This window comes from Musca autumnalis, unplaced genomic scaffold, assembly GCF_047663935.1.
Source record: "Musca autumnalis isolate F117 unplaced genomic scaffold, ASM4766393v1 scaffold_4, whole genome shotgun sequence".
Lineage (NCBI taxonomy): Eukaryota > Metazoa > Arthropoda > Insecta > Diptera > Muscidae > Musca > Musca autumnalis.
Window position 1 is genome coordinate 239,821,816 of NW_027411977.1, and position 26,907 is coordinate 239,848,722.

A 26,907-nucleotide genomic window follows, 5' to 3' on the forward strand; every position below is an offset into this window, starting at 1 on the left:
AGACTCTTTTCCCCAACTTGCCCAAAACTTTTCCCCAAAATTCCCCAGATTTTATTGAATTTCCTCAAAAAAATCCCCAAAATTTTTTTAACAAATATGCTCTGTTCCATAACCTGCAAGAGGCTACTATTTTTTACTACGATAACATTTTTTCCTTTATGTTATCGGAAGAAATAGTAAAAATTAGTAGATTCTTGCAGTTCTGGAACAGGCCAATAATTACAAAAAAATCGAAAGTAGTTTTAATTTACTATTGAAATTCATATCATTAAACTTGTAAATTATTCTATAGACTTATATATGAATTAAATTAACGATATTGAAAACTTCACTTTCAAGCGATTCAGAATCATTAGTCTCATTGGATTTATGTATATACATTTGTATAATGAAAGAGTTGTAACATTTCTTTAGGTGGGTCAAAATTTCTACAACAAATGGAGTTGTTAGAAAATTGATTATTTATTCTAGTAACTTGTACTGCATTTTGAGAATTACTTGTTGGAACGGAAAGCCTATTTTGTCCCGGCCCACACTAGAGTAATTTCAATGAAATTTTGACTTGAAACTTTGCATTTTTTGGGGAAAAAGCATAATTTCAAGAAAACAGTGTACACGGTTTCATGTGTTCTGCAGTTTTGCTTTGTTGCAATATTCGTATGAAACAAACAGATCGTTTTATTTTACATTTTCTTTTACTTTCATGTCAAAATTTCAGTGAAATTACTCTTAGTGTGGCCCGGGACTTAATACCATTTCCAATTTACGAATGATAACTTTCTCCATTGCGATTCTTAAACAATCGTGGAGACTTTTGTGTTGACAACTGGTTCTAAAAAGGTTCGTATAGAGCTAAAATTGTGTTAACCCAGTGAATTGCTGCAAATATTGGGGTATAATTGCTTTTAAGTTTAATAATTGCATATTTGTAGGCATCGGTTACAGCATTTGTATTAACAGCGTTTAAGATATTCGGCACTGGTCTTTTTAACTTTAATAATTGTTTACCCAAAAAAGTACAAGTCAAAATTAAAGCCTTTCTATCGATTCCACTATTTTTTCAATATCTTCTTAATTTTTTTATAAATGGTTTCAATATTCGAGTGTACAGGGAAAAATGCATATTAGCAGTGTGCATCGGTTTGAAAACTTAGATTAAGGCCCGTTCTTATATCTTTTCTTTAAAATCCCTTTTTGTTATACCTTACTTTAAGAAAAATAAGGAATAAAGTTCGCATTACCAGGAATTTGTTATTACATCTTCCATTCCAGTTCAAGCAAAACAGTCTGTATACATAAAATTTACTCAAATCGGATTGGTTGATTTGAATTTGTTCTCAATTTTTTCTTGTTTTTGGGCGCACTTTAAATTTTAAAAGGAACACAAAGTTGCTTTTATTTTATCTGACTCTTATTATTAAAGCAAACTTGTAGGAATATAAAACGGGTTATCTGTCCGATATCGGCTAACATTTAACTACAAAAAAGGATATAATAACGGGCCTAAGCATATTTATCTCTTTTATAATTGGAGCCATGAATGTTAAATAAAGTTTAATTTTATCATTGCCCATCAATCTAGAAATTATTTCTGCAGTTAAGTCCCCGCAGTAGAAATGATAGAAAATGTTATTTAAATTCAACCCACTGTTCTAGTACGCTGTCAGTCGTCGAACCGCATGATAACTTTTCAAATCTGTCATAAATTATTACAGCTGCGACCAGTTAGTATATGATGCTACTACTATTCACATACTGAAATTAAAAAAGATCAGTTAATCTGAAGTAATTAGTCTAAAAAGAAATTCCCCAAAAATCCCCAAAGATTTTTCAGATTTCCTCAACATTTTCCCAATTCCCCAAGTCGAAATTTTTTTCCCCATTTCAAAAAAAAATTCCCCAATTTGGGGAAAAATCCCCAATACTGACAACGCTGGTTGGGGCTCTGGGGGTTTTTTGTTTTATTTCTTGGTACTCTCTCTCTCCACTATCGTTTGCCTCCGCCGACATGTAATACCCATAAAAAACTTGTTTCACTTGTATGAAAACAACAATCAATGCTGTTGCTCTTTTTGTTTGTTGTATATGGGTGATTCCATGGCGGGGTTATATTTGAAATAAAATATTGGAAATTGAATTTCCTTTTCGTAAACAACGTGGACTTTTTAAACCATATATTCACACCAGCGTGAATGTACACATGTGTTCAATACAGACCTATCTCGCTTGAGCCTGCCTCTAACGACCCGTACATGGAATGTATGGGGTAGCAGTCAGGTGTGGAACTGGCGTGATAGGGTTGCTGAACGTATACATCCTGCCGAGAAATAGCTGTATCTCAGATTATAAGCCTGATATTAGCCCGCTTTTGGAAGGTCATAATCGTCTGGTCTTGGGGGACTTTAATGGGCATCATGAGATGTGGCATTCGGCCCTCGGAAACGACCAGAGGGATATAGCGCTGGCTGAGCAGATTGATAGCTCTTACTTCCTCTTACTCGGTCAATGAGGACGCCCCTACCAGAATTAGATGAGCGTGTCACAGTTCGCCAGACATAACCATCGTGTCACCTGGTCTGACAAATGACGTCACCTGGCAACCCGTCATTTCCCTTGGATCAGACCATCTCCCCATAATTGTCTCCATCAGCAGACCACGCGATTTCATCATTGGCAGAGATTCAGAGAGTTCACCAATCACCGCTTCAGAGAATTGTCCAATCCTTCGGATGTTCGGGTAGCGGAAAGGACGTTTCGAGACATCATCAATGCTGCAGCCGCTCGCCATATACCTGCTGGTTGAATACCCGAAGTAACACCAAATTTCCCAGCAGAGGCGACGGTATTAGCAAATGAGCCTGATGAGCTCCGTCGAACCAACCCCGTCGACCCCAGAGTCAGGGAGCTGACACTGGAAGTTAACAGGCTGGTCAGTGAACATAAGCGGAACAAGTGGCTAAATCATCTGAATAGTTGTAACATTGGAGCCGGTATATGTTAATTGTGGTCAACGGTTAAGTCACTCTCGAACCCCGGAAGAAGGGATGGCAGGACCTCAGTAACGCTTGGCGACGTTACGTTGACCCGAAGAGGTGTGCAAATTACTTCAATCGACAGTTTGTCGAGTAACTCGAAAGTGACAGGGCAAAGAGTAGAGTGTTACGTCGCATTAGATCTCTTCCTACCACAGTTTACAATGGATGATGTTGCGAATGCCATCAGGAACGCTAAATCATCCAAAGCTGACGGAATTTCCATTGTAATGTTGAAACAGCTGGATGAGCCGGGAGTGGAGTATCTCACTAAAGTTCTCAGCCTGTCGCTAGCCACCCTTATTGTTGCTGAAGCCTGGAAAATGGGCAGGTGATCTCGCTATTGAAGCCAGGCAATGATGTCAGCTAAGGTGAATCGTACAGGCCGATTACGATTTTGTCACCTGTAACGAAGACCCTTGAGGCCTTAGTCCTCCCCAGCATTAGAAATTGCTATCAAGTTGCCGATCATCAGCATGGATTCCGTAAGCAGCACACCATGACAACAGCGCTGCACGCCATCTCCACACATATTTGTCCAGGACTCAACCAGGATCGGTCGTGTGATAGAATAGTGATAGTGGCGCTTGACTTATCAAAAGCCTTTGATACTGTCAAGCACTCCACGCTATTCGAGGACATCGAGCAGACAACCCTCCGGCCAAGTCTGAAACGTTGGACAATCAACTATATATGTGGTCCACAGTCGTATGTGGAATTCAGGAACAAGAAATCCAAGCCCCGTGCCCCCTCCAGACGGCATCGAGAAGGTAACGTATGCGGATGATTGCACGATCCTGGCATCAGGTACCTACCCTGATGGCATCTGTGAGAGACTGAACTCCTATTTAACCGATCTTTCCACCTTTTTCCACTCGAGGAATATGCAGATATCCGCCACTAATTCGACGGCCACTCTGTTCACCACATGGACGGCACAGTATAGAAGAGAGTTGAATATCAGGGTCGATGGTAGCAGAATTCCGACCACAAACTGCCCCAAAATTCTGGGGGTCACATTCGACACCACTTTCACGTCGTTCTCGCATGTCACAGCTATCTGCGATAAACTGATATGTAGGAACAAGTCAAGTCCCTAGCCGGCAGCACTTGGGGTGCAGATAAAGAAACCTTGTTGACCATGTATAAAGCGATAGGTCGGTCTGTGGTAAACTATGCGGCGGCAGTTTGGTCCCCGAATTTATGTGACACGCAGTGGGATAAGATTCAAATTTTTGTCAGAACCCCGTCCTGAGAACCGCAACAGGGTGCCTCCTCAAATCTACGGTGGACCATCGACATGAGGATGCAAAGATCCTTCGAGTACGGAAACATAATGAGATGCTATCGTTGCAGTACTTGCTCGGGTGTTACGGTTAGAGCCATCCCAATCACCATCTGCTGGCCACCGATACACCCAGACATATCAGGAAGGATATTCATCCTCTAGAGACGGAGGTCCAGCAATATAGGAGAGAACTTCTAGATCAACAGGCATATTAGGCAGGTTTGAACAGCATTCACACGGACACAGTTGCCAAGGCCATAAGCAATTATTGTGTGAATGCAGTCATCGGAGTACATCCCCCATCTATCGCAGCTGAAGAGCGTCAGCTGCCACGACAAACCAGAGTAGTTTTGGCTCAATTACGCTCGGAATATTGCAGTCGCCTAAATTCCTATTGGGCGGGAATTGACCGCACCGTGCAAGACATCTGCCCAGTATGCGGCATGGGCCCTTTGGATACTAAGCACCTATGGTCTTTGAGCCCATCTACTATGCCTTAGATTGCCTTTGAGCCTATTTACTCTGCTGTAAATGGCCTTTGAGCCCATCTACTCTGCCGTATATGACCTTTGAGCCCATCTACTCTGCCGTAGATGGTCTTTGAGCCCATCAACTATGACATAGATTGCCTTTGAGCTCATCTACTCTGCTGTAGATGGCCTTTGATCCCATCTACTCTGCCGTATATGACCTTTGAGCCCATCTACTCTGCCGTAGATGGTCTTTGAGCCCATCTACTACACCGTATATTGCATTTGAGCTCATCTACTGCACCGTAGATGGCCTTCGAGCCCATCTACTCATGGATTTTGAGCCCATCTACTACACCGTAGATGGCTTTTGAGCCCATCTACTACACCGTAGATGGCCTTTGACCCCATCTACTGCACCGTAGATGGCCTTTGAGCCCATCTACTGCACCGTAGATGGCCTTTGAGCCCATCTACTGCACCGTAGATGGCCTTTGAGCCCATCTACTACACCGTAGATGGCCTTTGAGCCCATATACTACACCGTAGATGGCCTTTGAGCCCATCTACTGCACCGTAGATGGCCTTTGAGCCCATCTACTACACCGTAGATGGCCTTTGTGCTCATTTACAACACCGAAGATGGCCCATCTACTACACCGTAGATGGCCTTTGAGCCCATCTTCTACACCGTAGATGACCTTTGAACCCCTCTACTACACCGTAGATGGCCTTTGAGCCCATCTACTACACCGTAGATAGCCTTTGAGCCCATATACTACACCGTAGATGGCCACTGAGCCCATCTACTACATCGTAGCTGGCCTTTGAGCCCATATACTGCATCGTAGATGACCTTTGAGCCCATATACTGCACCGTATATGGCCTTTGAGCCCATCTACTACAGCCCATCTACTACGCACCGCAGATGGCCTTTGAGCCCATCCACCGCACCGTAGATGGCCTTTGAGCCCATCTACTACACCGTAGATGGCCTTTGAGCCCATCTACTACACCGTAGATGGCCTTTGAGCCCATCTACTACACCGTAGATGGCCTTTGAGCCCATCTACTACACCGTAGATGGCCTTTGAGCACATCTACTACACCGTAGATGGCCTTTGAGCACATCTACTACACCGTAGATGGCCTTTGAGCCCATCTACTACAACGTGAGCCCATCTACTACACCGTAGATGGCCTTTGAGCTCATCTACTACACCGTAGATGGCCTTTGAGCTCATCTACTACACCGTAGATGGCCTTTGAGCTCATCTACTACACCGTAGATGGCCTTTGAGCTCATCTACTACACCGTAGATGGCCTTTGAGCACATCTACTACACCGTAGATGGCCTCTGAGCCCATCTACTACAACGTGAGCCAATCTACTACACCGTAGGTGGCCTTTGAGCCTATATACTACACCGTAGATGGCCTTTGTGCTCATTTACAACACCGAAGATGGCCCATCTACTACACCGTAGATGGCTGTTGAGCCCATCCACTACACCGTAGATGGCCTTTGAGGCCATCTACTACACCGTAGATGGCCTTTGAGCCCATCTACTACACCGTAGATGGCCTTTGAGCCCATCTACTACACCGTAGATGGCCTTTTAGCCTATCCACTACACCGTAGATGGCCTTTGAGCCTATCCACTACACCGTAGATGGCTTTTGAGCCCATCTACTACACCGTAGATGGCTTTTGAGCCCATCTACTACACCGTAGATGGCCTTTGAGCCCATCTACTACACCGTAAATAGCCTGTATGGCCTTTGATCCCTTCTACACCATAGATGTCCTTTGACCCCATCTGCTACACCGAAGATAACATCTGCTCTAGCGTAGATGTCCTTTAGGGTCATATATTCTACCGTATATGGCCTTTAGGTCCATTTACTACACCGTAGATGGCTCAAAGGTCATCTATAACACCCATAGAAACACACACAAATTGTATCATGTACCACTGTATCATGCTTATTATTATACCCAATGACTCGGTATTATGGAAAACCCCATATGTATTTATTGCAACAAAGAGGACAAAGAAAACGAGACAAATTTAAATCTCAAATAAACCTGCTTATCATTTATTGAGACCCCAATATGCAACTACTCTCTCCCTCGCTCACTCAGATTCTCATTCTCCCCCAAATCCATGTACTCACTTTGTTGTTTTGGGATGTTGATAACCTTGTCTATTCTCAGTAATTAAAATCATTATGTCTCTCATCTGTCAATCGGTGAGACATCTTCTCATTACAAGTATTTGTCTTCTTGTTCAGACGAAAAAAAAAATCGATCTCATTAAAAAGTGATAACAATAGGAAATAAGATGTCTGATAATGGCCGTATGCCGCCACTCACTCGACTTTACTCCCTCCATGGATTATCTCCATAATTCGTCGTCGTTGTCTTCTTTTTTTTCGGGTTGATTCGTTTCGTCGTTTTTGTCTTCTTGTTTATAATTGTTATAATCATCAATTGACTTCCGATGTGGTGGTGGTTGTGGTCAGTAATTGTTGTTTTTGTTGGCGCGTTGGGGTTTTCTTTTGTTGTTGGTTGCAGTTCTTTTGTTTAAAAACAAATGAATGCTATGCCTGCTGAACATCAATTGCATTCTAAATAATGACCAACGAGACAGACCAACAAATGACAGATAGATAGACAAAACGAAACGCCAACAACATCAGACAGGCTGGGCCCATTACAAGAACAATAACAAAAACAAATAAAAGTCATTGACATGATTATCAATGATAAGAGATACTACTCTCTGAACATCTGTCAAATCGAAGTAAAACAAGAGCTTGAATGACACGCATATTGGAAGTTGAGAGGTAATTTTACAATCTTGGAGGAAATCATTTCATCTTTTAAACACTTTCAAGTGATTTATGTTGTAATAAAAAAAGACCACCGTTGTTGTTTATAGGTATTTCCTTTCCTTTTCATGTGAAACCACCGCAATACGCAAATTAGTTGAATACAAATGTCACACAACAACAAAAAACCACCGGGCTTTTTACACAAATTGTCAATTAAAATCATCGGCCGAACAATCACTCATCCGTCGTCATTCATGTTTACATTACCTACAAACAGACGATCTTTGTTTGCCTTGTCATTCGCCGCACAAAAAGAAATATGACTACAAAAATTACAAAATTTATTACCTAAATACCCACAGCGATTTAAACAATTGAAATATGAAAAATGAGAGCACAACAACAACGTTTTAATTAGTTGAGTTGCCTTTATGAAGAGCTTTAACCTTTGCCTTGCATATGTGACAGGTAAGCATACAAATTCATAACATAGTGTGTGGAAATACCCATATAACCACTTCTTTGAAATCATTCGATAGGTCAATGTCGTTTCCGGCAAAACGGAGTTTCTCAAAAAAATAATATTTTTATTTGTTTTGTATGTGTGTGAGTGCTAGTGTGTCATCCATCATTACCAAATATAAGTAAACAAATTAAACATCAAAACAACATTGAAGGCGACTCCTTCAATGTGAGCAATGTTGTCTTAAGGAGCGAAAGGAGAAATAGGACAATAAAAAACTGTGGATATTTTTTATAGAGGGGCTCCATCACTGAAATATGTTACGAAGTTTAGAAAATTATGAAAATGTAGGTAGGAGAATGTACTTTTGTAACAATTACAAAATCAGAAATGGCGCCAAGTTAAAACGATATCTATTTGAAACACCACAGTGTAATTGGGACAAAACTCTTTCCAAGCGAAATGGTCTTCTATAAAATGGGCTCAAGGCAATGTAAACTGTCTAAAACTCCATCTACGGCAGAGTAGATGGACTCAAAGGCCATATACGGTGGAGTAGGTGGGGTTACAGCAGAGTAGATGGGTTCAAAGGCATCTATGACAGGGTAGATGACATCAAAGGCCATCTACAGTAAAGTATATGGGCTCAAAGTTCACCTACAGTAAAGTAAATGCGCTCGAATGCCATCTACGGTAGAATAGATGGGCTCAAAGGTCATCTACAATACAGTATATGGGCTCAAAGGTCATCTATAATACAGTAGATGGGCTTAAAAGTCATCTACAATTCAGTATATGGGCTCAAAGGCCATCTACGGTATAGTAGATGGGCTCAAAGGCCATGTACGGTAGAGTAGATGGGCTCTAAGTCCATCTACGGTAGAGTAGATGGGCTCAAAGACCATCTACGGTAGAGTAGATGGGCTCAAAGGCCATCTACTGTGGAGTAGATTGACTCAAAGGCCATCTACGGTAGAGTGGATGGACTCAAAGGCCATCTACGGTAGAGTGGATGGACTCAAAGGCCATCTACGGTAGAGCAGATGGGCTCAAAGGTAATCTACGGTAGGGTAGATGGGCTCAAAGGCCATCTAAGGTAGAGTAAATGGACTCAAAGGCCATCTACGGTAGAGTGGATGGGCTCAAAGGCCATCTACGGTAGAGTGGATGGGCTCAAAGCCCATCTACGGTAGAGTAGATGGGCTCAAAGGTAGAGTAGATGGACTCAAAGGCCATCTACGGTAGAGTAGATGGACTCAAAGGTCATCTACAATACAGTAGATGGGCTTAAAAGTCATCTACAATTCAGTATATGGGCTCAAAGGCCATCTACGGTATAGTAGATGGGCTCAAAGGCCATGTACGGTAGAGTAGATGGGCTCTAAGTCCATCTACGGTAGAGTAGATGGGCTCAAAGGCCATCTACGGTAGAGTAGCTGGGCTCAAAGGCCATCTACGGTAGAGTAGATGGGCTCAAAGGCCATCTACGGTAGAGTGGATGGGCTCAAAGGCCATCTACTGTGGAGTAGATGAACTCAAAGGCCATCTACGGTAGAGTGGATGGACTAAAAGGCCATCTATAGTAGAGTAGATGGGCTCAAAGGCCATCTACGGAAGAGTAGATGGGCTCAAAGGCAATCTACGGTAGAGTAGCTGGGCTCTAAGACCATCTACGGTAGAGTAGATGGACTCAAAGGCCATCTACGGTAGAGTGGATGGACTGAAAGGCCATCTGTGGTAGAGTAGATGGGCTCAAAGGCCATCTACGGTAGAGTAGATGGGCTCAAAGGCAATCTACGGTAGAGTAGCTGGGCTCTAAGACCATCTACGGTAGAGTAGATGGGCTCAAAGGCCATCTACGGTAGAGTAGCCGGGCTCTAAGACCATCTACGGTAGAGTAGATGGACTCAAAGGCCATCTCCGGTAGAGTATATGGACTCAAAGGCCATCTACTGTAGAGTAGATGGGCTCAAAGGCCATCTACTGTAGAGTAGATGGGCTCAAAGGTCATCTACTGTAGAGTAGATGGGCTCAAAGGCCATCTACTGTAGAGTAGATGGGCTCAAAGGCCATCTACTGTAGAGTAGATGGGCTCAAAGGCCATCTACTGTAGAGTAGATGGGCTCAAAGGCCATCTACTGTAGAGTAGATGGGCTCAAAGGCCATCTACTGTAGAGTAGATGGGCTCAAAGGCCATCTACGGTAGCGTAGATGGGCTCAAAGGCCATCTACGGTAGTGTAGATGGGCTCAAAGGCCATCTACGGTGGAGTAGATGGGCTCAAAGGCCATCTACGGTAGAGTAGATGGGCTCAAAGGCCATCTACGGTAGAGTAGGTGGGCTCAAAGGCCATCTACGGTAGAGTAGATGGGCTCAAAGGCCATCTACGGTAGAGTAGGTGGGCTCAAAGGCCATCTACGGTAGAGTTGATGGGCTCAAAGTCCATCTACGGTAGAGTAGATGGGCTCAAAGGCCATCTACGGTAGAGTAGATGGGCTCAAAGGCCATCTACGGTAGAGTATATGGGCTCAAAGGCCATCTACGGTAGAGTATATGGGCTCAAAGGCCATCTACGGTAGAGTATATGGGCTCAAAGGCCATCTACGGTAGAGTAGATGGGCTCAAAGGCCATCTACGGTAGAGTAGATGGGCTCAAAGGCCATCTACGGTAGAGTAGGTGGGCTCAAAGGCCATCTACGGTAGAGTAGGTGGGCTCAAAGGCCATCTACGGTAGAGTAGGTGGGCTCAAAGGCCATCTACGGTAGAGTAGATGGGCTCAAAGGCCATCTACGGTAGAGTAGATGGGCTCAAAGGCCATCTACGGTAGAGTAGATGGGCTCAAAGGCCATCTACGGTAGAGTAGATGGGCTCCAAGGCTATCTACGGTAGAGTAGATGCTCTCCATGACCATCTACGGCAGAGTAGATGCTTTCAAATGTCACCTAAAATAGAGGATATGGGCTCAAAGGTCATCTACGGTAGAGTAGATGGGCTCAAAGGTCATCTACGGTAGAGTAGATGGGCTCAAAGGTCATCTACGGTAGAGTAGATGGGCTCAAAGACCATATACGGTAGAGTAGATGGGCTCAAAGACCATATACGGTAGAGTAGATGGCTCAAAGGCCATCTACGGTGTAGTAGATGGGCTCAAAGGCCATCTACGGTGTAGTAGATAGACTCAAAGGCCATCTACGGTGTAGTAGATGGGCTCAAAGGCCATCTACGGTGTAGTAGATGGGCTCAAAGGCCATGTACGGTGTAGTAGACGGACTCAAAGGAAATCTACGGTAGAGTAGATGGACTTAAAGGCCATCTACGGTAGAGTAGATGGGCTCAAAGGCCATCTACGGTAGAGTAGATGGGCTCAAAGTCCATCTACGGTAGAGTGGATGGACTCAAAGGTCATTAACAATACAGTAAATGGGCTTAAAAGCCATCTACGGTAGAGTAGATGGGTTCAAAGGCCATCTACGGTAGAGTAGATGGGCTCCAAGGCTATCTACGGTAGAGTAGATGCTCTCCAAGACCATCTACGGCAGAGTAGATGCTTTCAAATGTCACCTAAAATAGAGGACATGGGCTCAAAGGTCATCTACGATAGAGTAGATGGGCTCAAAGGTCATATACGGTAGAGTAGATGGGCTCAAAGGCCATATACGGTAGAGTAGATGGCTCAGAGGCCATCTACGGTGTAGTAGACGGACTCAAATTACATCTACGGTGTAGTAGATGGGCTCAAAGGCCATCTACGGTAGAGTAGATGGGCTCAAAGGCCATCTACGGTAGAGTAGGTGGGCTCAAAGGCCATCTACGGTAGAGTAGGTGGGCTCAAAGGCCATCTACGGTAGAGTAGGTGGGCTCAAAGGCCATCTACGGTAGAGTAGGTGGGCTCAAAGGCCATCTACGGTAGAGTTGATGGGCTCAAAGTCCATCTACGGTAGAGTAGATGGGCTCAAAGTCCATCTACGGTAGAGTAGATGGGCTCAAAGGCCATCTACGGTAGAGTAGATGGGCTCAAATGCCATCTACGGCAGAGTAGATGGGCTCAAAGGCCATCTACGGAGTGTAGATGAACTCAAAGGTCATTTACAATACAATTGATTGGCTTAAAAACCATCTACAATTCGGTAGATGGGCTCAAAAGTCATCTACAATACTTTAGATGTGCTCAAAGGCCATCTACGGAAGATTTGACGCTTTGAAAGGTCACCTACAATAGAGGAGTTGGACTGGAAGGCCATTTCAATGCAGTAGCTGTGCTCAAAGGCCATCTACGGTAGAGTAGATGGGCTCCAAGGCCATCTATGGCAGAGTAGATGCTTTCAAATGACACCTACAATAGAGGATATGGACTAGAAGGCCATTTCAATGCAGTAGATGGGCTCAAAGGCCATATACGGTAGAGTAGATGGGCTCAAAGTTCACCTACAATAAAGTAAATGGGCTCGAATGACATCTACGGTAGAATAGATGGGCTCATAAGTCATCTACAATACAGTAGATGTGCTCAAAGGCCATCTACGGAAGATTAGATGCTTTCAAAGGTCACATCCAATAGAGGAGATGGACTAGAAGGCCATCGACAATGCAGTAGATGGGCTCAAAGGCCATCTACGGTGGAGTGGATGGGGTCAAAGGCCATTTACGGTAGAGTGGATGGACTCAAAGGCCATCTACGGTAGAGTAGATGAACTCAAAGGTCATTTACAATAGAGTAGATGGGCTTAAAAGTCATCTACAATACAGTAGATGTGCTCAAAGGCCATCTCCGGTAGAGTAGATGGACTCAAAGGCCATCTACGGTAGAGTAGATGCCCTCAATGTCATTTACAATACAGTAGTTGGGCTTAAATGTCATCTACAATTCATTAGATGGGCTCAAAGGCCATCTACGCTAGAGTAGCTGGGCTCTAAGGCCATCTACCGTAAAGTAGATGGGCTCCAAGACCATCTACGGCAGAGTAGATGCTTTCAAATGTCACCTACAATAGAGGATATGGACTCAGAGGCCATCTACTATACAGTAGATGGACTCAAAGGTTATCTACAATTCAGTACATGGGCTCAAAGGCCATCTACGGTAGAGAATATGCTTTCAAAGGTCGCCTACAATAGAGGAGATGGGCTCAAACGCCATGGGTTCAAAGGCCACATACGGCACAGTAGTTAGGCTCAAAGTCTACCTACGGTAGAATAGATGGACTCAAAGTTCATCTACCGTAGAGTAGGTTGGCTCAGAAGTCATTTACCGCAGTGTATAGGGGTTCATAGGAAATCTACCGCTGGTCATTTATAAGAAGACTAACTGGACACCTATATGAACTTATAATTTATGGGATGACCAAGTGGTCTTCAATCGGAAGGATGAGTGGTCTCCTATGAACAAAATATCTTGTCATCTATGGAATGTGGATCTAGTCTTCTTTGGCTCGTTTCTTACGAGAGAAGATCTTTTCGAAGAAGACCAAGTGGTATTTTTTATGCAGACGTGCTGATCTACTACGAACTAAGGTGATTTTTTGGTCTTCTACGAGATCAACTGATCTTCCAAGAGAAGAAGGACTGATCTCCTGTAAGAAGAACGACTGATCTTCTGTAATAAGATCGACTGATTTTCTAGGAGAACATCGACTGAGTTTCTATGAGAAATTCGACTGATGTTTCTATGAGAATATCGACTGATCTTCTATGAGAGGATCGACTGATTTTCTAGGAGAAATTCGACTGATGTTTTTATGAGAATATGAGCTGATCTTCTATGAGAGAATCGACTAACCTTTGATGAGAGGATCTACTGATCTTCTATGGGAAGATCTACTGATATTCTGGGAAAAGATCTACCAATATTGACTGATTTTCTTTAAGAAGATGGACTGATCTTCTTTTAGAAAATCTACCTGTCTTCCATGAGAACATCTACTGATCTTTCACGAAAAGACTGATCTTATATGAGATCTACTGATAGTTTATGAGAAGATTTACTGATCTTCTATGGGAAGATCGACTGATATTTTATGGGAAGATATACTTTACTTCTTTGAAAAGATCAACTGATCTTCTAAAAGAAGATCGTCTGATATTCTATGAGAAGATGGTCTGATTTTTTGTGAGATGATCAACTGATCTGATTGGATGATCGAGTAATCTTCTATAGGAAGATTAACTGATCTTCCATGAGATGATCTTCCACGATCTTCTATGAGAAGATCTACTGATTTTCTATGAGATAATCGACAGATTTTCTATGACAAGATCTACTGATCTTCTAGGGGAAGATCAACTGATCGACAGAACTTTTATGAGAAGATCGACTGATTGTCTAGGAGAAGTTCGATAGATATTCCATGAGAAGATCTACTGACCTTCTATGAGAAGATGAACTGTTTTTTTTTTTTTGAGAAGTTCAATTGATCTACCATGAGAAGATCTACTGATCTTCTTTTGGAAGACCTACTGCTCTTCCATGAGAAGATCTACTGATTTTCTACGGGAGGATCTAAAGCTCTTCTATGAGAAGATCGACTGATCTTCTATGAGATGATCGATTGACCTTTCTTGAGAAGATCGTCCGATCTTCTATGAAAATATTGACTGATTTTTGTAAAAAGGTCGAATGATCTTCTATTGGAAAATCGAGTGATCTTTTATTGGAATATTAATTGATCTTCTTTTGGGAGAATAACTGATCTTACATGAGAAAATTCACTAATCTTCCATACAAAGATCGACTGATCTTCCATGAGATGACCTACTAATCTTTTATGAGAATATCTACTGATTTCCTATGAGAAGACCTATCTATAAATTCAATGAGAAGACCGATTGATCTTTTGTGAGAAGATCATCTGATCTTTTATGGGAAGATCGATTGATTTTCTACAATATCGACAGATTTTTTATGGGAAGTTCTTCTTATTTTCTATGAAAAGATCAACTGATCTTCTATGAGAAAATCTACTGATCTTGAGAACATCGACTGATCTTTTAGGAGAACATTGAATAATTTTTAACGAAAGAGTGGAATGATCTTCTTTGTGTAGATTGACTGATATTGATGAAAAGATCGATTCGTCTATTTGAAGTTTTACTGATTATTAGTATTTAGAGTCCCAAAATTGGCTTATCTGGGGAATTTGTTTTTGTTATTTCTAGTTATTTTTTCTTTTCCTTTCTTTCAATATATTCGACACGTTTTTTCTAAACTAATTTTTGTGGTTTCCTAAAGTTGTTGGGCTTTGAAAGGTATATACGATAAGATTACTATCCGTTTGAAAACACTTTTGCGGTTACAAAAACAAAATGTATTTGTATTTTACATCCGCCAACACCAGGAATTCGTGCTTTTTAGGTGTATTTTCTTGTAAAAATATTCGACACGTTCTTCTTGTGGTTTGGAAAAAAGTTAGACTTTGAACGGGTTCTCGTATACAGGGTGTAAGTTTTTTGGAAATTAAAGAGGAATTTTTGACAGGGTTTAAGGAACATTTTAGACGATTTTTTACATAAATCCTAACAGAAAGTAGAAAGGAGGAACATTTGAAATTATCTTATAGTCTCTTAGGATACATTTATAGCATCAACAATTCGAGGTTATGAACGAATTTTGTGTATATTACCTCTTAGATTATTAAAATCCATATTATTATTGCTATAGCCGAATTGAGTGTCTATGCTATTCCGAAAATTATTAAGATAAATAGGGCAACCATAAATAAAATTGCATGCGGAAATTCAAAATTTTATTTTTATATTTTTTTTTATTTTCATATTTACGCCCAAAAAGGCAGTATTTTTGTCGATTGGATTCGGAATTTGTTCTCTTTCCCAATTTCAAAATAATTGTATTTCCATATTTATGTCCAAAAAGGGAGTATTTTTGTCGATTCGGGGGAGAATATTCCATAATTAGGTGATGCTAGTAGATGCCAACGTTTCAAAACATTGATTTTTTAAGGATTTCACTTTTTAAAATAATTTTCTATGCGGAAAATATCGAGAGAAATATTCATGATTGCCCTGAAAGAAGTCTCTATACATTCTTAAAGACATTTTTCAATAAGCCAATAATATTTAAACGGATATAACTGGCCATTGAAATTTTATTTGGCGAAAAAGTGAGTTATGGACAACATTTATGTCTCATATCATCATTATTTCATATATCCTTTCGGTCATTATGGGTTACCCTTTGTAATAGCCTAATGTTTTCCCGGATTAAGTGTTCCTCTACCCTCTTGCTCTACTAATAAAATCACTAAATACGTATTATTTACACATAAGTAGTCAGTCAAATCGTAACAACAACGATAATTACAATCTTTCAAGTTAAATGCTGCTGTGCGAACAACGACGAGCATTAGCAATCTCTCTACCCCACCCCCATCCCCACCATTGCCATAATCGTCGTAATCATTCTCAATTTATGTGAGACGTATTTTAATTTATTCGCATTCAACAGACAAATTTGTAGAATAAAAATCATAAAATGCCCAGCAGCAGGCCAATCGGCTGCTTATCCAGCTATCCACATGGGACAACAAAACGACAAAACAAACCAACCGAGCGAGCAGACAGACACATTTCAAGTCATTGCTACTTGAGAGTCAAGCTTCTGCTGTTACTAATGTTGCTGATAATAAGCCAAATGCGCGAGCATTATGTGATAATAAAATTTGTCGGCAAGCCTCCTGCACGCTTTGACATTATGATTTGTTTTAAGGCGGGTGTGTGTCGGTGTGCGTTATGGAAATCACCCGGCATATTGTAACTGTCATCCGTTATGTTTTCTGATATTCTCCTAGTTGTCTCGTAACGAAGACAGATGGATGCCTGCCTTGCCGACTAATTTACACTCTTTAATTTGTGCCGTGATTTATGTCAAACTTACAGGTCAAGTTCCAAATGATTCTCTACTACTTAATCTTGAGGAATTTTTGAAGATGAAGATCATAGTTTAGGAATCATCGTTTTGACATTGTTCTAAATTACATATTTTTATTATATTTTGCATATTTTTTGTTTATTTATTATTAAATTGTTGTCTAACGTTTTTGTTGTTGTTGTAATTTCAGTATTGCAATGGTGGAGATTTAGCTGATTATTTGAGTGTCAAGGGTACCTTAAGTGAGGACACTGTGAGGTTATTTTTAATCCAATTAGGTAAGTAATTGAGAGACACTGCAGCAAGATCATATTTTAATCATTGTATTCTCCTCTTCTATTCCATTGCAGCTGGTGCCATGAAAGCTTTATATACCAAAGGAATTGTCCATCGTGATCTGAAACCACAAAATATTTTATTATCGCACAACTATGGCAAAACACTGCCAGCACCATCGAAAATAACATTGAAAATAGGTAAGGAACTAAATGCAAAACAGACATTGTGATGCAACAAAAGACCATCGAAAGAATGATAAAAAATAAGCCTTAACTGATTACGTTACCTTTTAAAAAGTGAGGTTATAGTTGAGTTATTTTTCATGGTCTAAAAGACCTATTTAAGATCTAAAACCCAAGATTCTTCCTTAAAGTTGTTCTCAGGGCCCATATGGAAGGCTTTTTAACGATTACAATGGCATGTTGTGGGTTTTATAAAGAGGTTATGGCCAAAGATTTCATTACGGCCCATCTAAAATACTTTCTGATCAAAAAAATAAAATAAAAACTTCAAAAGGACGTCCTGTATATAAGTATAGTATACCCTAAAAACACGTTGAAACTTCTTAGAATTAAAAATTAATACCCTTTGAATTGATATCGGCATGTATTGGACTGTTATGAAGTGAGCTAATGTTCAAAGACTTTTTGTAGTCCATCTAAAGGTATTAGACGTGACATAGCCATAACGCCATAACCTAGAAAACCAAAACCCAATTGGTTCTTATGGTTATGGTTATGGCTATGGCATTATGTTATGTTGCTACTAATCGAATACATTGATTTCCACAGGTTTGGTTCAATCAGCCGATTGCTATGGCCTTATGACGTTATGGTTATGTCACGTCTAATTCTACCTTAAAACACCTTCTGAGGATTTTCTTAAAGCTCTTCTCTTTAATGTATTTTCTCTTGATCGACTATTTGTTATCGAAAGAAAAAACCTCAAAGTCTATTTTATGACAGTCAAAGTGTGAGGTTATGGCCAATTTATATTAATCAAAAAAGTAATTAAGTTTTATCTTTGTAGAATTCTGAAATACTGCATATAAACAGAAAACTTATCGAGGTCTTCTATGAACAGAAGAATTTTCGAGATTTTCTTTAGACAGAAAACCTTTCAAGTTCTTTTTTATACAGGTCTTCTAAAGACAGAAGACCTCATAACGTTCCTTTTAAGGGTCTAAAGAGATACACTTTCATTCAGAAAGGGACTTAGAAGCATACTTTCTATTAGAAAGGTTCTATAGAAGCATCCTTTCTTTTAAAAAGGTTCTACAGAAGCACTCTTTCGTTTAGAAAGGGTCTATAAAAGTTCAGAAAGGGTCTATAGAAGCATCCTTTCGTTCGGAAAGGGTCTATGGAAACATCCTTTCGTTCAGAAAGGATCTGTAGAACACCCTTTCGTTCAGAAAGGATCTGCAGAACACCCTTTCGTTCAGAAAGGATCTATAGAAGCACCCTTTCGTCCAGGAAGGGTCTGTGAAGGCACCCTTTCGTTCTGAATGGGTCTGAAGAAGCACCCCTTTGTTCAGGAAGGTTCTGTAAAGGCACCACTTTTTTCAGGAAGGGTCTGTAAAGGTACCCTTTCGTCCTGAATGGGTCTAAAGAAGCACCCCTTTGTTCAGGAAGGTTCTGTAAAGGCACCCCTTTTTTCAGGAAGGGTCTGTAAAGGTACCCCTTTCGTCCTGAATGGGTCTAAAGAACACTCCTTTGTTCGTTCTGAATGGGTCTGAAGAAGCACCCCCTTTGTTCAGGAAGGTTCTGTAAAGGCACCCCTTTTTCAGGAAGGGTCTGTAAAGGTACCCTTTCGTCCTGAATGGGTCTAAAGAAGCACTCCTTTGTTCGTTCGGAATGGGTCTGAAGAAGCACTCCTTTTTTCAGGAAGGTTCTGTAAAATCACCCCTTTGTTCAGGAAGGGTCTGTAAAGGCACCCCTTTGTTCAGGAAGGGTCTGTAAAGGTACCCTTTTGTTCTGAATGGGTCTAAAGATGCACCCCTTTGTTCAGGAAGGGTCTGTAAAGGTACCCTTTCGTTCTGAATGAGTCTGTAAAGGTACCCTTTCGTTCTGAATGGGTCTAAAGAAGCACCCCTTTGTTCAGGAAGGTTCTGTAAAGGCACCCCTTTGTTCAGGAAGGGTCTGTAAAGGTACCCTTTCGTCCGGAACTGGTGTAAAGGCACCCCTTTGTTCAGGAAGAATCTGTACAAACACCCTTTCGTTCAGAAAGGATGTATAGAAGCACCCTTCGTCCACGAAGGGTCTGTGAAGGCACCCTTTGTTCAGGAAGGGTCTGTAAAGGCACCCCTTTGTTCAAGAAGGGTCTGTAAAGGCACCCCTTTGTTCAGGAAGGGTCTGTAAAGGTACCCTTTCGTCCTGAATGGGACTAAAGAAACACTCCTTTGTTCGTTCTGAATGGGTCTGAAGAAGCACCCCTTTGTTCAGGAAGGTTCTGTAAAGGCACCCCTTTTTTTCAGGAAGGGTCTGTAAAGGTACCCTTTCGTCCTGAATGGGTCTAAAGAAGCACCCCTTTGTTCAGGAAGGTTCTGTAAAGCCACCCCTTTGTTCAGGAAGGGTCTGTAAAGGCACCCCTTTGTTCAGGAAGGGTCTGTAAAGGTACCCTTTTGTTCTGAATGGGTCTAAAGAAGCACCCCTTTGTTCAGGAAGGGTTTGTAAAGGTACCCTTTCGTTCTGAATGGGTCTGTAAAGGTACCCTTTCGTTCTGAATGGGTCTGTAAAGGTACCCTTTCGTTCTGAATGGGTCTAAAGAAGCACCCCTTTGTTCAGGAAGGTTCTGTAAAGGCACCCCTTTTTTCAGGAAGGGTCTGTAAAGGTACCCTTTCGTCCTGAACAGGTGTAAAGGCACCCCTTTGTTCAGGAAGGTTCTGTAAAGGTACCCTTTCGTCCTGAACAGGTGTAAAGGCACCCCTTTGTTCAGGAAGGTTCTGTAAAGGTACCCTTTCGTCCTGAACGGGTGTAAAGGCACCCCTTTGTTCAGAAAGGATGTATAGAAGCACCCTTCGTCCACGAAGGGTCTGTGAAGGCACCCTTTGTTCAGGAAGGGTCTGTAAAGGCACCCCTTTGTTCAAGAAGGGTCTGTAAAGGCACCCCTTTGTTCAGGAAGGGTCTGTAAAGGTACCCCTTCGTTCTGAATGGGTATAAAGAATCGCCACTTTGTTCAGGAAGGGTCTATAGAAGCACACTCTTCAGAAGGGTCTGTAAAGGCATCTATTTGTTCAGGATGGGTCTATAAAGGCACCTCGTTCTTCAGGAAGGGTCTGTAAAGGTACCCCTGTGTTCAGGAAGGGTCTATAAAGTCACCTCTTTCTTCAGGAAGGGTCTGTGAAGGCACCCTTTCGTCCAGGAAGGGCCTGTGAAGGCACCCTTTCGTTCTGGATGGGTCTAAAGAAGCACCCCTTTGTTCAGGAAGGGTCTGTAAAGGCACCCCTTTGTTCAGGAAGGGTCTGTAAAGGCACCCCTTTGCTCAGGAAGGGTATGTTAAGGTACCCTTTCGTTCTGAATGGGTCTAAAGAAGCACCACTTTTTTCAGGAAGGGTCTGTGGGTACCCTTTCTTCCTGAATGGGTCTAAAGAAGCACCCCTTTGTTCAGGAAGGGTCTAAGAAACTCCCCTTTGTTCAGGAAGGCTCTATAGAAGCATCCTACTGTTCAGAAAGGGTCTGAAAGTAAGATCTCGAGATCTTCTAATATAGACCGAAGACCTCTTGAGTTCTCCTACAGACAGAATACCTCTTGACATATTCTATATAGGCAGAAATCCTCTTGAGTTAATCTAAAATAGACAGTATACCTCTTGAGGTCTTCTAATATAGACAGAGGACCCTTCAGGTCTTCTCATACAGACAGACGATCTGTTAAGTTCTTCTTATTTAGACAGAAGACCTCTTGAGGTATTCCAATATAGATAAAAGACCTTTTGCGGTCTTCTTATGTAGACAGAAGACCCCCTGAAGGCCTGCCCTTTTATTGTCTATTCTTTTATCAAAAGCAAGCAAAAGGCGAGGCAGCTTATGTACCCAGGCCTTAAGCTCTTCTAATATAGACAGAAGACCCTTCTATAGACAGAATAGCTTTTGAGGTCTTCTACCGGCTGAAGAAAATCTTCCAAATACAAAAGTCCCTTTGAGGTCTTCTATAGACAGAGCCCATAGTAGGTCTTCTCATAGAGGATCAGTTGTTCTACTTATATTGGATCGGTAGATCTTCTCATAGAAGACCGGTTGAGACCAGTTGAGCTTCTTATAGAAGATCAATTGATCTTCTCATAGAAGATCTGACATCCTTCTCATGGAAGATTAGTAGATCTTGCCAAAGAAGAACTGTAGATCTTCCCATAGAAAATCAGTTGATTTTCTCCTTGAATATCAGTCAATCTTCTCATAGAAGATCAGCTAATCTTCTCATAGAGTATCAGACGTCCTTCTCATGGAAGATCAGTATATCTTCCCATGGAAGATCAGTAGATCTTGCCATAGAAGATCTGACATCCTTCTTATGGAAGATTAGTAGATCTTGCCAAAGAAGATCTGTAGATTTTCCCATAGAAGATCAGTTGATTTTCTCCTTGAAGATCATCTGTAGATCTCATAGAAGATCAGTAGATTTGTTCATAGAGGATCAGTTGATCTTCTAATAGAATGTGCGTAGATCTTCACACAGAAGATGCGTAGATCTTCTCACAAAAGATACGTATATCTTCTCATAAAATATCTGTGAATCTTCTCATAGAAGATCTGTGGACCTTCAGAAGATCTTCTGATAGAAGATAAGTTGTTCCACTTTTATTAGATCGGTAAATCTTCTGATAGATGATCAGTTGATCTTCTCATAGAGTATCAGACGTCCTTCTCATGAAAGATCAGTATATCTTCCCATGGAAGATCAGTAGATCTTGCCATAGAAGATCTGTAGATTTTCTCATAGAAGATCAGCCGATTTTCTCCTTGAAGATCTGTCAATCTTCTCATAGAAGAACAGTAGATCTTCTCGTAGAAGATCAGTAGATCTTCTCGTAGAAGATCAGTAGATCTTCTCATAGAAGATCAGTAGATCTTCTCATAGAAGATCAGTAGATTTTCTTATAAAAGATCGGTAGATTTTCTTATAGACAATCAGTAGATCTTCTCATGGAAGATCAGTAGATTTTCTTATAAAAGATCGGTAGATTTTCTCATAGAGAATCAGTAGATCTTCTCATAGAATGCACGTAGATCTTCTCTCAGAAGATCAGTTCATCCTTTAACGAGATGGTTAATCGAAGCAGAGTAGATCTTTTCATAGAATATCAGTAGATATTCTCATAGAAGATCAGTCAACCATCTCATAGAAGATCTGTGAATCTTCTCATAAAAGGTCCGTCGACCTTCTCGTAGATTAGTTTATCTTCTCCTCGAAAATTAGTAGGTAATCTTATGGAAGAGCAGTAGGTCGTTTCCAAGAAGACCAGAAGTTTTTCTCATAGGGCTTCAATAAGTATTCATAGAACGGTAGTTGGTATTCTCGTAGAAGTTCTGTTGGTCTTCGCATAGATTGCTAGAGTTTATTCTCTAAGAAGATCATTTTGTGTCCTCGCTAAACTTCAGTTGATCTTTTGAAACAAGATAATTTGGTCTTTACATAGAAGTCCAATGGGTCATCTCATACAAGGGATTTCTCTTGAAGATCTTCTCATTGAAGACGACTAGGTTTTCATACACAATTCTAGTTGTTGCACAGTGTAAATAAGAAGATTTTCTCCACACTAATCTTATTCTCTTTCCCTCTCATTGCAGCCGATTTTGGTTTTGCTCGTTTCCTTAATGAAGGCGTTATGGCAGCCACCTTGTGTGGCTCTCCCATGTATATGGTAAGTTGTTTTTCCCCAATTTTAGTAAATATTTTTTTTTCTAATGCTTGTCCTTCTTGTTCCTCCCATAGGCTCCCGAGGTGATAATGTCTTTGCAATATGACGCTAAAGCCGATTTGTGGTCATTGGGTACCATTGTTTATCAATGCCTAACGGGCAAGGCACCATTCTATGCACAGACACCAAATGAATTGAAATTCTATTACGAACAAAATGCTAATTTGGCACCAAAGTAAGTCTAGAGAGCACCTTCTCTTCCACCTTCCTTAGGTGAACATATGTTTATACTCAATCACAAGCATAAATGAATGTCTGAACGTCATTCAAAGCAACGAAATAGTTGCGCTACTAAAAATAATGATTTATAATGCGAACATTTTTCATTCATTCATTATTTTTCGTGTGTTTGATAGTTTGTTGTTGTTTATTTGCTTGAATTTTGCATTTACGTCTTGTTTTTTTGTTATCGTTTTTCTTCCTCTTTTTCTTCTCCTTCTGTTATGTTTGTTCTCCTTGATCTAGAATACCCAACGGAGTGTCAACCGAATTACGTGATCTGTTATTGTGCCTGTTGCGGCGCAATGCCAAGGACAGAATTTCTTTTGAAAGTTTCTTCAATCATCGTTTCTTGCAGGGTAAAAAAGCGGCCACATCACCAGGTAAGTGGAAAGAATTTTTTCTTCGCAAAATTCCGTTAAATGTAATGATTTTTGTTCGGAAATTTTAGCGGATATACCAGCTTCATTGGCTATGGGTACCACACCACCTACCAAAGCGAAAAGTCCACTACAGCAACAACTTGAACAACAACAACAGCAGCAACAGCAACATTTACAACAACAGTTACAGCAGCAAAAGCAACAGCACCAGCTGCAGCATCAACGTTCCGATGCCGATGATGATTTGCAAGATGAAAATGCAGGTAGGTTTTAATAAGGACCTAATTCAGTCCTTCTATAGATAGAAGATGTCAGTCAGGTCTTCTAAGAATAGAGGATATCATACAGTTCTCCAATAGAAGGAAGACCTCATTCAGGCCTTCTAAAGATAGAAGACCTTATACAGTTCTCCAATAGAAAGAAGACCTCATTCAGGACTTCTTAAGATACAAGACCTCTCTAATAGAAGGAAGACCTCATTCAGGCCTTCCAAAGATAGAAGACCTCATACAGTTCTCCAATAGAAGGAAGGCCTCATTCAGTCCTTCTATAGATAGAAGACTTCATTCAGGTCTTCTAAGAATAGAGGACCTCATACAGTTCTCCAATAGAAGGAAGACCTCATTCAGACCTTCTAAAGATAGAAGACCTCATACAGTTCTCCAATAGAAAGAAGACCTCATTCAGGCCTTCTAAAGATAGAGGACCTCATACAGTTCTCCAATAGAAAGAAGACCTCATTCAGGCCTTCTGAAGATAGAAGACAACATACAGTTCTCCAATAGAAGGAAAACCTGATTCAGGCCTTCTAAAGATAGAAGACCTCATATAGGACTTCTAAAGATAGAATACATTATATAGATCTTCTATAAAAGAAAGACCTCATTCAGACCTTCTATAAATGGACGACCTCATTCAGGCCTTCTATAGATAGAATACCTCATACAATTCTTCTATAGAAAGAAGACCTCATACAGGCCTTCAAAGAAGAAAAATCTGATAGATACCCTTTACAGAAAAATTACTCCTACAAAATATATCCGACCTCAATTTTTAAAATTCTCCTTTTCTCCTTCTTTTCCAGTCTCTGTCGTTGAAAATCCCGCCATATGTGCCACCATTACCAATGTCGGCATTTTATGTGAAAGTGAAAACAACACCGAAGATTCATCGGGATCCCACGAGGATTCGGATGATTTCGTTTTAGTACCCAAAAATCTTCCAGAAGATCAAAATGTTATAGACTATGAAAAGAAGTAAGTGGCACAATTTCCACATACACACACGTAACAGAAGATCTAATCTCTCTCACTCTCTCTCTCCCTTTCCAGGCATTCCAATAAACAACAGACGACTGCAGATAAAAATGCTGCAGCTGGTCAAAATCAATCCAGTCCTCCAAGACCTAGCACTTTACCAATTTCCGAACCCAAACCAGTACCAGCCCCGGTACGTCGTTACTCCTCGAATAACACCAACAATGTGGCGGCAGCAGCAAATACAGCCCCCGGCACCTCACCCATAGACAAGAATCATGTACGCTACAGGGCCGATAGCGATCAAATATCATCACCAAAACTATCCACAACCGCACCGGCAACGGCAGCCCAACCCATACCACGTTCTCAGCCCATTAGTGTAAAACAAAGACCAGATCATCGCAAGAATAGTGTCAGCAGTGATATTAACTCAATATCACCACCGGCGGTGCAATTTGCCATTGGCACACCACCCCAGGGACGTCACCGTTCCACTTCGGGTGGTTCGCTATCGGAAACCCCACCACCATCGGCACCCTGCACATGGCAAGTTAGCCCCGGTGGTCAAACCCAATCGCCTCTTAGACGCTCCGGACATAGTTCACCCGTTCTTCCGTCCGCATTAACAAAACTACCCACATTGGGAAGTCCCACCTTGATGGTGGCACCCGGTTCGGTTGGTTCCCTGGGTTCCGGTAATGGCTCCTCTTCGGAGAATAACAATCAACATCCCATGTTGGGACCACGAGCATTCACCTTACCCGAATTGGGGGCGACTGGGGGTTTACAAAGTCTCTTAGATACAAATGCCGCTGGCGGTGTGGGGGGCAATTCATCTGATGTCCACCATCATTTGCATGCATTCCATGCTCCCGAACTGTCAGAGGAAACTCTAATGGATCGTGAACACAATGAAACTCTGTCGAAATTGAATTTTGTTTTGGCCCTAACCGATTGCATACAAGAAGTGGCTGATTCGCGTTGCGCCCCGCTGTCGGCATTGATGGCTGCCGCCTCCAATGATCAAACACAAATCCCACCGCATGCCCCAGAACACTGTAAGAGGGCGGAACGTTTGGTATTGCTGGTGAGAGCTTTGCAGCTGCTGTCATCGGGTCTCAATTTGGCCTCACAGCAGTTGAGAAGTGGCAATTTGAAACCTTCATCGAATGTTAAGAATGGTAAGTTTAGGAAAAATTTTGACTGGAGCCGAATAAATAAATATTTTTTTCTTACAGCTCTTCTCACCATGAACTCCAAATATCGCAGCATTTTATTTGAATCGAAAAAATTAAATGGCACTGGTCTTCTGCAAAAAGCCAATGCATTTAACATCACCGCCGATAAGATTTTATACGATTATGCTTTAGATATGGTAAGCTATATAATATATTTGTAAGCTATTTGCCAGTTTTTATAATTATTTATTTCTCTTTGTTTTTTGCAGTGTCAAGCGGCGGCCTTAGATGAGCTGCTGAGTAATACCAAAAATTGCTTTGAACGCTACAATACCGCTCATATTCTATTACATTCTTTGGTACAGAAATGTAATCATCCACAAGATAAAATGCTTTTAAATAAATGTAAGTACCACGCCGCACAATATTTTGGACACTACTAGATAACCCTTTCCTTAAAAGGAAGATGCTCAGTCAGGCCGAATAGAAGTTTACCTATGGAAACCTCTTTTCAACCAAGTTGTATAGACTTATATCTATGAAAACCTCTATTCAGCCAGGCCGAAAAGAAGTTTAGATATGAAAACCTCTATTCAGCCAGGCTGAATAGAAGTTTACCTATGGAAACCTCTATTCAGCCAGGCTGAATAGAAGTTTACCTATGGAAACCTCTATTCAGCCAGGCTGAATAGAAGTTTAC

The 26,907-nt window shown here is 41.3% G+C and overlaps 1 protein-coding gene across 1 annotated transcript in view; it reads left to right on the forward strand.

Annotated features, from left to right (window-relative positions):
- The window catches only part of Atg1 (serine/threonine-protein kinase unc-51-like protein Atg1), a 110,366-nt gene that overhangs the window by 76,370 nt on the left and 7,089 nt on the right, over nucleotides 1–26,907 (forward strand). The window contains exons 3-12 of the mRNA XM_073987122.1: nucleotides 17,163–17,250; nucleotides 17,323–17,448; nucleotides 23,038–23,111; nucleotides 23,183–23,343; nucleotides 23,634–23,770; nucleotides 23,839–24,033; nucleotides 24,855–25,026; nucleotides 25,102–26,210; nucleotides 26,268–26,404; nucleotides 26,477–26,612. Of these exons, the coding sequence (XP_073843223.1) occupies nucleotides 17,163–17,250; nucleotides 17,323–17,448; nucleotides 23,038–23,111; nucleotides 23,183–23,343; nucleotides 23,634–23,770; nucleotides 23,839–24,033; nucleotides 24,855–25,026; nucleotides 25,102–26,210; nucleotides 26,268–26,404; nucleotides 26,477–26,612 (2,335 nt within the window). The remainder of the gene's footprint in view (nucleotides 1–17,162; nucleotides 17,251–17,322; nucleotides 17,449–23,037; nucleotides 23,112–23,182; nucleotides 23,344–23,633; nucleotides 23,771–23,838; nucleotides 24,034–24,854; nucleotides 25,027–25,101; nucleotides 26,211–26,267; nucleotides 26,405–26,476; nucleotides 26,613–26,907) is intronic.